We start from the raw sequence: 14,412 nt of genomic DNA, 5'->3' as shown, positions 1-14,412 counted from the left end.
AATAACGTACTCGCTCATAGTTAAGCTGATTTTCTGAAGCGTTTCATCGAAAAAATTGATAATCAAGCGAATATTTCCCAACCTGTATTGAATGGCAGAGAAGGTATAACCGAAATTGATCCTGATAAGGTTAATTGTAATAAGGCTTGGTAAACGTTTTGTAAAAGAGAGTTGGCAAGGATTAAGGTAATAACGGTGCTAATGCCCAGCAGCCTCGCAGCGTTTTACAGGGTTCATACACTTTTGGTTAAAAAAAGTTCCCTGACTTTTCCAGGTTTTCCAGGTTGTTTTTTAGAAAATTCCAGGTTACTCGCTTCATTAAAAATTTAAGTTTAAATAGTAATATTTTCAAAATAATTAAAATTGTTTAAAGTAGCAATGCAGAAGAACTGAAACTTCTCCCCTTAGATTTAAAAAAAAAAAAAAAAAAACTTAGATTTTTTTCCTTTGTTTTCTCTGTCAAAATTTTAAGTTTTTTTTAAACATTTTGTTCAAAATTGTTTTAATTTGTTTACTATTTGTTAAAAACAGAGTACTTTCAACTTATTTTAGGGTTTTTTTGCTGTCACGCGTAATATTATAGCGTTTTGCTGTAGTCCTGCAGCAACCTTTTAGCATCCGCTTTTGGTTTACAATACTTTTTATTTTCTTATAAGTAGGTTACACAAAACAAATTGAGCAAAATGCAAAGCTAAATTTTAGTATAAATATGGTTAACTTGTTGCATCAATTGGCATACCATGTAATGCATAGTAACAAAAATCAACATCCGCCGATCATAGGCCAATGCCAATAATCTTTTTTTTTTACATATTAAAGGGCGCTTACATTAAAATTTCAAATTTTCTTTTCCAGAAAGTATTAGTTAATTTTCAAAAATTCACAACTTTTTGCACATTTTAATGTTATTTTCAATGTTACTCATTGATATAAACATCCAATTCTGTTTCTGGAAGTTTAAGTCTATTTCCATTGTGCAAACGATCAAATATGGCGACAAAGTGAAAAATTTAAAATAATATGTAGATTTTTGGATTTGTAGTATAAAAGTAGTAATAAATAATTAATAATCCTTAAAAGGATACAATAAAAGCAAAATAGTCAGTATTTAGCACATAAGAATCTAAATCAATTAAAACAAAAAAATGTTATAAAGATTAAATTTTGCATTTTTCCAGAAAATAATTACAAATTATCCGGAAAAAAAGGCGGAATTTGTGTTGTTTTCAATAGTTTGCATTGCAATTAACATCCAATGCCGTTTTCGGGAACTTAGGCACTTAAAAAGTCTTGTGGACTTCCATCTTGGGAATGACCAAATATGGCGGCTATGCCCAAAAATAAGAAAGAACTTTTTTAATTTGTCGCTTGAAGACAATTAAAAAATAATTAATCTTCATGAAACTACAATTCATTGAAAAGTTTTTATCACATTTGCGTCCGAGGCAGTGAGGATAAGATTAAGTTTTAAGAACAAAATTTTTTATTTCTCAAGAAAATTATTTTAAATAACAATAGAAAAACAATTTGTAGACCATTTTTTGTTATTTTCATCAGTTTTCAATTAAAGAAAACATCCAATTCTGCTTTGTTTTTAGAAACTTAGGCATTTTAGGATCGTATCTACATCCATCTTGTGAATGACCAAAGATGGCGACTGCGTTTCACACGTAGCTGAAATGATTTTCCGATCAAAAAAAAAAAACTATTTTCCCCGATCGATCTTCCCATCTACAGGTTGTGCTTCCGAAGCAGTAAAATGTCTTCTCTCCTTTTGAGTTTGTACATAATTGCTGTTCACCTGATTTTTTTTCCCTTGGGAACTACTGAGAGCCAAAAATGGCGGCAGCTGAAGATTTTTTGGGTCGCCACTTTTTTCATTGCTTTAAAATTGTTACAATTTTTTTTAAATACATCGATAAAAATGAAGATTAGATCTCATAAAACCAAATTCCCCGGGAAAAAATTGGGAAAAGAAAAATTTTGGGGACACATTTGGAAAATTACCTGACATTTTTGACTATGTCATTTTCCATGATAATTCCAAGTTTTCCCGGAGCGTACGAACCCTGAACCGAATAGAATGTTGTGGCAACCCATCTAAAACTTTAGGCAGTAGAAAGAAATGCGTTCCCCTCACTGACTCCATGTAAGAAAATCTTCGATCTTTTGGCGCATTTTTCGTTGTGAAAAAAAAAAAAAAAAAAAAAAAAAAAAAAACGTTCATTTCTCGATCGCAGTTTTTAAGTGCCAGCGTCGGTTTAGATAAAAATTTACAATTTTTTTCGTGAAATCACAATAAAAACGAAGACTAGATCTCATGGTAGTTAATTCCTTGGGGGAAAAAATGGAAAAAAAATTTTTGGAGGACAAAATTTGAGAACTCCCTGACTTTTCCCTGACATTTTTGACAGTGTCATTTTCCCTGACAATTCCCGGTTTTCCCAGAATTCCCGGAGCGTACGAACCCTGGTTTTATAGCCTCGCAACGTTTTATTGTCTCGCTCTGTGCATAATTAATTGACGCTGTCACTTGCTCAGATAAGGAAAATAAACGAATGTTAATAATTAAATGTTTATAAACAGGAAAGGCTAAGCTTAATAGGATAGAAAACAACGCTAACATAAATAATAGATCGATTAAGCTATACCCATAGATTAATACGCCGTCACCATGCCCACCCACGCCCACCGACTGCAAAAAGAAACACTGTGTACAAAAAATGTTGTGTAAGAGGAAACATGCAAAACTGTAAATGAAAACGGTAAGCTAAAAAAGCAGTCAGAGACTTTGCACAAAACAAACTTACAGGATCTTTTTGTTAATAGAAAGGTTAGTGTAGAAAGAAGTGTTCGCTTTGGAGATGAAATAGGTGTGATTTCTTTTAAGATTTCTTGAAATTCAAATAGACAACGTAAAGTTCCTTGGCAGTTTTCTTCTGGGCTTAGAGGGTGTTGATTGAAGAACTCAGGTAAAGAAGCCAAGCGGTGTACACCCCGTGGGTGTACACCGCTTGGCTTCATAGTACGTACATAGAACTGTATTAAGTGTAGTTAAAAGAAGGACTTTCATGAGTCACACCATTACATTTTTTCACGGTAGACCATTCTACAGAAATTAAATCATGTTTCATATTCAGTGTTTGAAACAATTTCTTAATACATAAACAGACCTCATTATTATTAATTAAAATAATAATAAATTATTTATCAATAAGTCATAAAAAAATATAGCTGATTTATTGATTTACAGTATAGAATCAGTTGCTCCATTTCAAAGAGTATTTTTTAATGTGCATTTGAAGAAAAAAAAGGAATGAAAATCGCAAAGAGGGGGGGGGATAGATTTTTGACTGTCCTTCAAAATCTTTTCAAGTTCGCTACATAAAGTCTTTTTGAAAAATGTGCATGTTAGGAAATAAGAAAACACGCTAAGTAGCCCACAAAAAAAAAAAAAAAAAAAAGTCAATCAAATTAGTAACAAAACAAAATTATTCAATTATTCAAACTAAAGTCAGTAAGAAGAGGTAATATACAAACAGAAACATTTACTTCTTAGCATTCAATTACAATTATTTATTTATTGACTGATTGTAATGCAAATTAAATCTAAATACAGTCGAACCCGCTTAATGGAATAGCCATTTTGCCACGATAAAATATTCTAATAAGCGGGATATTCCAATAAACGGGATAAAAATAACACATTACATTGGATTGGTACATTGAAAATGTACTATATTAAGCGGGATATTCTTTTAACCGATATTCTAATAAGCGGGCTCGACTGTATATAGTTACATTTCTCAATTAAACTACTATGTGAGAAAATAACTTTAAGTCAAAAAAGATACAACTGCAAATTAGCATTTCATAACAAACATCATTTAACAGTTTTCTAAAATTGTTTTCTCTGAAATCAATTAGTTTCAAAAATAACTATCAATTCAAATCAATTAGTCTCATTTACCACAACTTTTTATTCATAAATTTTCATTAGGGCATAAAAAGATATTTATGGAAAAAATATGCTTCACAACTTTTTTTTTTTTTTTTAAATCAATATTTAGAGTATTAGTTATAAAAATTTGCAAGCAGTTGATGTGAAATTTGAAAAAAAAAAAGATTGAAAAGATTTGAAGAAAGAAAATGATTTATTTTTGCTTTCTCATGAATATACTGATAGCTCATTTTTATTTACAATCACTAACATGTCATTTTCAATGGCACAAGCAAAATTTACATCTGTACTACAATCAGTGTTTCTGCTATGGTCGCATTTTTCTCAAAATAGCAAAAACGCTATGTAAATTACGAAAATGAAGCAAGTTATTTTCGCTTTTTTGCACAGAAGTGAGAAAAAAAGGTTCCCCATTCCAAGAGAGGAAGCAACCATAGAAATATTGAACTTAATATTATCATAAACCTTAGCTAACATGTTGAAACTAGCATTAACAACAATACTTAGTCCTAATAGGCATTATGTTTCTCCCAATAATTGCTTTAATGGTGTCTTAAAAATCAAACTAACGTCCTCTTGATGCTAAGTACGTTTTAAAATTTTTTACTTCAAATTAAAAAGAATATATTAGCTACTATGTATTCATTTCTTTAAAAATGTCATGACCGAATTTTGAAAATTAAGCTTTCTACAGGACTACTGGAGATGAAACACATTGAGTCAGTATAAAGATATGTGAAACAACATATTCGTTAACCTTCGAAATTTTAGCATTTTACTAAAGCTTTTTTCCCAACTTTAGCTTTTTTGTTAAAGAATGTTCAAATTCAGCTTAAACCCTGCCTACAATGTTTAAATTTTTTAAAACTAAAATCAACAGAAAACTTGCAATGTCATTTGATTCCTCGGAAGTGTAAAAAAACAAGACAAGGTAAATTTTTTGCAAAACATTTTTTTATAACTAACAATGACAATTAGTAATCAAACATTTTGTAAAACAAGGGATAAAATAATGTTATAAATATAAGTTTAACATTGCAAATTGTTTAAATAAACATTAAAAAGTGCTTACGCAAACCAGCTCTAGGGGGATCTACAACAGCAATAATTTCATCAGAATCACAATCCTTGATTGCATTTAAAATTACATCTTCAGCTTTTCCACACATGAATTGAACATTAGATAGATCTGCAGAGAGTACAAAAACATTTTTAAAAATACTAGAAATTTTAATATATTGGGTACGACTATACTTTTACATTATTTGATTTTAAAAGAAACACTGAAACTGCGGTAACTCGACTATCCCAATAACTGATTTTTCTTATGGTTGGCCCAATGCGAATCTCAATGGGCAAAAACTTCTCTAACTTGACACACATTTGCAGTAATCCCTATAAGTCGACATCCAATTGCTATTCAAGTCCAAATATTGCTATTAACATTCCTTAATATTGAAGAAATTACTCTTTGAAATTATTTTATTTTCCTCAGAATTTTATGCTGTGGCTTCTTGGCAAATCAATACTTTACACGTGAACTCTTTTAGAGAATTCCAGGTGAGTAAGCAACCAAACTCTGTTCCGTTACTACAATACTAAAAGGGTAGATAAATATACCCAGGGGAGCCCTCTAGAGAAAGAAGACGTCATGACATGTTTTTCAAGCAAGTTTGAGCAAGACATTTTATCTCTTACAGACCTGACTGACTCACAAAAAGGTTTTTACCTCTTTTCAAAAATTAAGGATTTATTCCTCACCAGGTATTCAAATAATAGTTGAATGTTTTTTTTTTTTTTCAGTAAGTTACCGTCCTATAGCCAGGGCTCAGGGAGAAATCTTTATATATTAATAGGTAAGCTGTGTTCTTTCGGTACCGATTCCTCCTCTGTTGGTGAACCGATTTCCTTCATTCTTTTTTGGTTAGTAGCTATTACGGAGTTTTAGTATTATTAATAAAAATTTTTGAAATTGAGAACGCTAATTAACAGAAATATTAATAAAAAATGCATTTTCCTCCTAAATGGCTCTTTCTACGTGAACGGATGGTCCAATTTTTTTTTATTTTGATATTGTTGGAAAGATCTTTAAAAAATACACCTAAAGAAAAAATTGTCAGGGCGCCCAAGGTCCAATAACCTAAATCCACTAGAAAAAAGTTATAAGCGTTTTTTAGCTAGCAAAACTCAAAAATTTTAATTTTACCCCTTTTCCATTGTTGAAATTCATTGTTGGAAGCGTGAAACATCAAGTTTTAATTCATTTTTTAAACCGCTTTTTCTTCACAAGAAATGCATTTTAGTGCTGTGAGCTTGGTATAGTTGGAAAGCTCGTGAAAACTACTTCTGAAAACATTTACCCCTTGTTTACGGCAAAAAAAAAGGGGAACCCGCTAAGATGACTAGAAAGGGATCTAGAAGCAATAAGTTAGCAAAAATTCATTTTTATTTGATTTTTCCCGCAACTAAGTTAGCGTGAAGAAATTGCTAGATAATATGTGTTGCCATTTCTCGCTTGACTGTAAAGAAATGCAATTCTTGCATTTTTTTTTATTATTGAGACTTTTTGGGTAACTATGGGCGTTAAAAATATTTTCATTTTGATTGTGTTTTTGCAATTTTAATATTTAAATAAATCATTTTACAGAGTGAGGGAGGGAGGGAGGACTTTCAGTTTTGATAAACTTACCTTTTTCTTACAATAATACCTGCATTTGCTATCGCCAGCAACAAATCTCAAGATGAAACTTTTGATAAAATTGGCGTATTATTACGACGTCCAGTGCTTTCGCATGAACAATTATGTTGCCACAAGTAGAATTTGTTCATTTGACTGTTGAAAATTTTATATTTCTGACGGCAACGGTCATGCCTACTTTTACAAATAATATTGTTTATCCGGAAGTTTTACGTATTAAAGGAATTTTACCGTATCATTTCATTCAGAAAGACTTCCATAATTGTGAAATTGTGAATTTTATCCATTGGTGTAAAATTTTTGGCACCAAAATTCTAGCGCGAGAAATATTTTTCTTTTTCATTCGTAACAAAAAAAAGAGTTGAGAAATGTCTATTTGCAAGGAACTAACTAAGAATAAAGTCTGTCTTTAAGGTGGGGTTCATTAAATTAACCGTTTGTAACAAGGGGGAGGAAATAAATGACAAGAGGGACATACAATGGAGAAAATGTGACATCAAGCCTTATTTTTTTTGATAAGAAAGTTTACTAAAAACAGTATAACATGTGGCAAAAAGAACAGGGAGCATGGTGAAGTGTGAAACTTTGTGACAAAGGGGAGAGGGGTCAAAAATTTTGAAAAGTGCATTAGTCAGTTATTTCTTAAACCGTAAACATATCATAAAAACGATTTTTTTTAAATAAAATTGCACTATTATTAAGAAGTTCAGTGTTTTTGAATGAACAATTTTTAATGTAATAAAAAAATATCATTTGTTCCTTTGTCTGTTTGAAATTTTATTTCTAATGGAAGAGGTCAAGGCAACTTACTCAATAATATTAAACTTTTTAGATGAAATATTGTTCATGAAGAAGTTTTACTTATAATCTGAGTTTTGCAGCATCATTTCATTCGGGAAGAATTTGATAATTGGGAAATTGGCACTCTTCATTTATTGGCGTCAAATTTTTGGCACCAATTGCAGTGCGAGAAATGTTTTTTCTTCGCATGCGTAAACAAAGAGTAGGAAAATATATATTTCCATACGGTTACCACAAAGCAGGGGCTGTCCATGAATGAAGTCCCGCTTTAAGGTGGGGTTCATGAAATAGTAAAAGTTTGTGACTAGGGAGAGGAAAGAAATGACGAGGGACATACAATAGAATGTGACAACAAGTCTTTTTTAACAAGAACATTTATGAAAAACGGAGTGACATGTGACAAAAGGAAGAGGGGTATGGTGAACTGCGAAACTTTGACAAAGAGGGGAGAGGATCGAAAATGTTGAAAAGTGTGACATAAGTTATGCACCGCCCTCAACCATAAACAAATCTCAAAAATGACCTTTTTTTAAAAATTGTACTATTATTGCGACGTCCAGTGTTTTCAAATGGACAGTTATATGTTGCCACAAGTAGAGTTTGTTCATTTGATACTTGGAAATTATATTTCTAATGACAAAGAAGCTACTTACTCAGTAATAGTAGACGTTTTATAAGTAATATTGTTAACACAGAAGTTTTTCGTATAAACTGAGTTTTGATGCTTCATTTCATACAGGAATATTTCGAAAATTGTATTATTGACAATTTTTATCCATTGACAACAAATTTTTTGTTTCCAATGCCAGCACAAAAAATGCTTTTCCTTTGCATACGTAAACAAAGGGTAAGGAAGTATCTATTTGCATAACATTAGCACAAAACAACATGGTATCCAAAATAAAATTAATCAAGCCAAGAATTTGACGACCACACCAATTTCCTAATGTGGCTGTTTTCTTCAGTCAAAAGTACTACTTTTAGTCACTGAAATTGATAGAATAAGCAAAAGAAATAACGTGGAGTCAGAAAAACTTTTGTTTTCTCGACAGTTATTTTCTTATTTATATTTCAAACGTTCGATTTTGGAATTAAAGCGTGATCTTTATGACGTTACAAGAGATGTACTTTGGCACGCTACTTCATTGCCGTGCTAAAAGTTTACGCTTTGCTGTCAACCGCAATTCCACGCTATTATAATTTGCACTGTGCGCTAATGGCATCAGTGAATGGCATTTCATCGCTTTTGATGCTATGTGCAGAAGCGTAAAAACTGAATTTCAATTTGTGCACCAATTAAAATAATTGTTAAAAAATATTAAATTTTTAAAAAAATATTTAAAAAATGGTTAAAACCCGTGTTTCTAAGCTTACTCTTTCAGAAAAAACACTTTAAACATTTCGAAAACGACCCCATTATAGAAATATCCCTTTTCATCCATATATTTTGAGATTAACAGACAAAAAGCAAAATTGAAATAAATTATTACCTTTTGTTATTGTGTGTACGTACAAAAATTGTATGTTTCCAGATATGCAGTAAACAAGAGTAAAAGTAGAAATAAAAATGTTGGGAATAGTTGAATTCATACAAGGTTTCTCAAATATTCATTAATGAATATGGTCAAATTTTGACCACTGGGCGAATGTACCGGCAGTGTATATATAATACACCGCCAGCTCACTCATTCATTTGAGGACTGCAGTTTCGTGCTTATTAGCACTCATCAGCCCGGAATAAGAAGTGACTGAGCTGGAGGTGGAAAACCTATTAAGAGAGCGAAGATAGCCAAACAAACTGGTAGTTAATATAAAATTAGCACAGACCAGACAAGTGACCGAAAGAATGGTTCAGTTCGGCTCAAAGATTGAAGGCAAGGCATGGTTTTCAGTAAGTTACTGCCCTATAGCCAGGGCTAAGGCAGAAATACATAAAGTACACTGCCGGCTCAGTCATTCAATGATGAGCTAATGGTGTTGATGATCAATTTCATTCAATTCCAGGAATGACTGAGCTGGAGGTGCATTTTATGTAATAGTTGAATTTATTATGTGCTTTTCAAAAAAAAGAAAAGAAATAAAAATTCATTTACTGGAATTCATTTTCATAATGTGAATGTTAAGCATTAGTAAGAGTGATACAGAAACTCTATAGAAATTAAAATTATGGAACCTCAGTAAGTTGACATTTTCATGGGAAGGGTGGAGGGTGGGGTTCCCTTGGGTGTCGAGTTATCGAGGTTTCACTGTACATGGAAACTTACTATTCTTTTCTGCATTTAATCTAGCATTTTCCACAGCTTCAGGACACATTTCAATGCCTATCACTTTAGCACCAGCCTAAAAACAAATTATTTACAGTATTTTAAAAAGATTATAAAATACATTGCTTTGTTCATAGATTTTGCTTCCAAATCAGTTTCTTTAATGATATGATGAAAAATAAAACAGACCACAATATGACATGCAATTACTGGTAATAATACTGGCGTTAAAACTAAGAAATGTTGAGTCAGTGGTAAATTTTGCTAATAAAATACAATATGTAACCAAAAATATTAAAAATTTTTTTTAATTAACACTTTTTTTAAGATTTCTTGAGAAACAAGAGACAAAATATTCTGTAACTTTTGTCCCAGAAAAAGTTGTTTTTGTTGAAGTGTACGCTTCATCTGACATTTTCCTACAAAAAATTAAATCACCCATGAATTTAGGAGGCCAACAAAAAATTAAAGAAACAAAAATTGCTTTTTGATCACCCTTCATCATGAATAGCTGAAAAAAGGCTGTTAGCTTCAGAAATTATTTTATTTTTTTACATACAGTCTTTTTTGGACTTTTGTAAAATTTTAGCATTTATTCATGAAGTTTGAACTGAATTATAATGTTACTAAATGTGAAAGTGACGGAAGATTTCAACAGAACTAAATAAATAGGAATATCTAACAGAAATCAAATGATTTGCTTTACTCAATAAGACGATGATATCAAACAGCACTTCTCTTGTTTCTCACCTTTTAGTGTTTTTGCCGTAGTCAGGTTTCAGTTTGCTTACGTTTGACGAGCACGATCGGTAGCGAGCGGTTGGTTAATCACGTGACAGCAATGAAATCAGCGGTTACTAACCGGTTCTTCAAGAATCAATGCTTCATCGAACGCTTTCGGTTGATCCCGGGTTACTTGCGCAGACATGACACAGACGAATAACACGCCGATGAAAAATACATATAACTGGTCAAAAATGTCACATGGTTCCATCAACAAATCAACCAGCTAGAGTTGCGGTCAACCAGTAGATCAAACGGTGAGGCTTATAAAACGACTTCAGAAGAAACCGGTTACTCACCGATCGACCGGTGAGGTTCGTCCAATGCAAGCTTTGTTATTCATTAACCGGTTTGAAAGAGTGTACCCTTAAAGGTGTGCACGGAGGCAAAAAAAAATTTTGTAGTTACTGGTTCATTGGACGAGTGAGTTATTTTTCTAAATTTCTACCCTTAATAGTGTATGGGCAACAAAGGCCGAAACTTTAAAGAGCATGCGAAAGAAAGCTATATAAAAGCAAAAAAATGCAATGATTTGGCTTAAAATAATGTCTGGGATATTTTTTTTTAAATCTAGCAATTTATATTTTAACTTCTATTAAAATATACTTTCGAAGTTAATAAACATAAGGAATCGAATACTAAATTCGAATAATAATAACAATAATACATATGACATTTTGGTAAACACCTTACCTTTGCCAAACAAAGGCTTATTGTGCCAGTGCCACAACAAATATCTAAAACAGACACAGAGGAATTAGGCTTTACAAAATCTGTAACCATTGAGTATAAAATTTCTGTTGCAGGAACGTTGACTTGGAAAAACGCTTCAGGACTCACTTGAAATTTCATCCCTAATAAAGTTTCTTCAAGAAACTAGAAGAGAAATAAGATGTGGTATAAAAATATTTTACTCAACAGTAAATGAAGACATAAATCATCTAGACAAAAATAATTAAGAAAGAATTGATTACGGTAAAATTTTTCCAGAAGTTAAACTGATTTTAACGGAACAAATTTAAACTGACTTTTCCAATAGTTTAAATTTTGTTCCAACTGTTTGAAAATAATATAAAATTTTGAGAAACTAACACAACAACATATATTTTCAATCAGAATTCATTAAAGCATGCATTACATTGTTTTAAAGTATTAAAATAAAACAAGCTGATGTGTACATCACATGACTTCCTTTTACTCCAATTTAATGTCATTTCCTCATTATTGGCAATTTTAATGTGATTCAAAAGTTTACTTTCTAAATATCACCAACAGTGGCCAAATTGAAACAGATTTTTTAAAAGAAAATCGCCAAATTTGTCCCCAAGTTGGAGACCAAAAGACTGGCGATATATCACCAAGTGTCCGCCAAATTATGACACCAGTTGATTTTACATCGAAATTAATAATGATTTCCTCCCAAAAAGAAGCTATAGACCCCTTTAGAAACACCCGAATGCAACCAAAAGGGGAGGTGCACAACTAGACACCACTAGGAGTCTACAAAAAATTAAACTTTCTAGTCGAAAAAAAACTCAACATTCATTCGGGGGTGAGTAAAATAGAAATTAAGGTTGATTTTTGGGTGAAATTTTTTTTGCGAATGCAATACTTCCGTTTTTGTAAAAGGACGTAAAAAGAAATAATAAAAGTAAACATTTCTGAATATATCATAAATAGAACATGTATTGGCAGTTAAACAGCAACAAACATTTGTAGCTATATGAAGTTCTACATTAGAGCTAAGAGTATGTTAAAAAACACATTGCAATCAGATATGATAGATGATGTGAGTTTATATTCTATTTACCAATCACAACTACAGTACTAAAGATAATTTATCCAGGGGTCAGAAAAAATTCTTTTTTTTTTTTTTTTTTTTTTTGTAGCGTACTGTAACTACAACTACTTTATCACAAATGCAGTTAACTACAACTACAAACTACTTTTGAAATGTAGTCGCTACTTTGCTACTTTTTTAAAAATAAATAAATAAAAAGATTACACATACACACCGTATGAGGATTGAACAAAAAAGTTCAAAAAGTGATTTAGATTATTAATTAATAATTTTGCTCATTTGAGCATGGAATATTACGAAGAATTATTTATTCTTTCTTTCCTTTACTGAGCTGATTTGTCATTCCAAATATTTTTTTAACATTTTTGCGAATATTCGCTGCAAGAAAGGATTTAAAAGTTGAAAGAATGTAACCTTCAAATTTTTAATCTTTCCTGACAGTGAATATTTAATACAAAACATGCAACTCAGCTACTTAAAAATGCAAATAGATGCAGTCATAATTTGATTTAAATTTTACATAGACATACATTTAATACATAAAATTGATTAAGATGATGAAAAACATCTTTTAAATGAAAGAGAAAAACTTTATTATTATTATTTTTTTTTTGAGTTAATTTTTAGAACTTATATTTTGTTGGAACTAATTAATTGCTTTTGAGCTTCAAGCTAGGGGTCTAAATCTGGATACCATCTAATTTCTTACGACACTGATTAAATGAAATAAAAGCATCTTTCAATTTTACTAAATAACCTCAAAAACTTACAATATTTAATAATTTACTTTTATTATGTTAATATATCAACACTCAATCAGTAAAAATGAAAAAATAAAGAAATGGGAAAAATTTTCTCAAACGGTACTAGCACAGTGGAGCATCAAAAATCTGCACAAATTGGGAGAAGTGGTTGTGCGGATTTTTGAATTTGCGGATTTCAGGTCACTAAGGAAATAGGTTCGGAGTTGTACCTTTAAATTGGAAAAATAAAGACAACAAGGAATAAAAATATAATAGTTACAGTTATTTACATTATTTAATATATACAAGTTTACAAATCATTAGCTAGTTACATTTTGAAAATATTTCAGAAATTGTAGCTTGTTTCATATTTTTTGATAGTTTAAGCGTAAGTCTTGGTCGTATGTTGTACAGCATTAGGAGTTCTTGCTCCGACACAATATCTTGTTGTTTTAAAATACTTGTATCGGAGAGGAGAGACTTAGTCATTCAACTCCGCTACAGGTCATCTTGCAGTCATTGCGTCAAATGTAAAGTAACGCAAACCATTTTGCTGATGAGTGTAATAGCGTTGGGATCATTTATTTATCCAGTGATTTAGAGCTTAACGGTACGAAATTCGATAGCGGCGGATTATTGCTCGAAAAAATAGCAGTTTTACGTTCGCAAAAATGATTATCTGGCAAAATTAAGTTTTGGGGAAAATTGACGCGGATTTTGGATGTTGGCGGATTTCAGGGTGGCGGATTTTTGATGCTCCACTGTATTTATAATCAAATATTTCCAAATATCCGAAAAATAAAACATACCTAAGAATGCTAGAATGTGCAATTTGAAACTGCAGTGGACGCGCGTTACAAAATGATTCGATTTATGGGAAACGGCTAAATAGTGAGTTTTTTTCGAGTAATAAATTTTGGAACTAACACACATTCCTCACCTGCAACATGAAAATCTTTGGAAGCGAATAGCGGGGCTTAGGTATAACCTTTCTTATTGAGAACTAAATATTTGTGTCAGGAATGGACTTTTCTTTTAGCATCACTGAAAGTGGAAGTTCTCCACACAGTACTAGTCAAAGCATCACTTTGTTAATGTACAAACAGCCATTCCCCATCTTTTTCATTCTAAATATGAAGTTGATGAAACATAATTTCACATAAGCTGGCTGTTTATCTCAAGTTTAAAAATGGAAGGAAAAATAGAAAGTTTCTGAGTACTAAAGAAATGCAAAGATTTTCGATACGCTTGAACAACTAAAAAGTGTGTCGAATATAATTACTATATTTAATGTAGAGTATTATAGTAGTGCTGCATTTTATTATTGCTACATACTATACGAACTATACTGTTTCATTTTT

The 14,412-nt window shown here is 31.4% G+C and overlaps 1 protein-coding gene across 1 annotated transcript in view; it reads right to left on the bottom strand.

Moving 5' to 3' along the window:
• Positions 1-14,412, bottom strand: part of LOC129217452 (tRNA (uracil-5-)-methyltransferase homolog A-like) — an 88,660-nt gene that overhangs the window by 1,059 nt on the left and 73,189 nt on the right. The window contains exons 10-12 of the mRNA XM_054851753.1: positions 11,201-11,383; positions 9,725-9,800; positions 5,034-5,150 (exon numbers count right to left, since the gene is read on the bottom strand). Coding sequence (XP_054707728.1) covers positions 5,034-5,150; positions 9,725-9,800; positions 11,201-11,383 — 376 coding nt within the window. The remainder of the gene's footprint in view (positions 1-5,033; positions 5,151-9,724; positions 9,801-11,200; positions 11,384-14,412) is intronic.

Source organism: Uloborus diversus, chromosome 2 (genome assembly GCF_026930045.1).
Source record: "Uloborus diversus isolate 005 chromosome 2, Udiv.v.3.1, whole genome shotgun sequence".
Taxonomy (NCBI): Eukaryota; Metazoa; Arthropoda; class Arachnida; order Araneae; family Uloboridae; genus Uloborus; species Uloborus diversus.
This window is presented reverse-complemented; position numbering and strand designations above follow the sequence as displayed.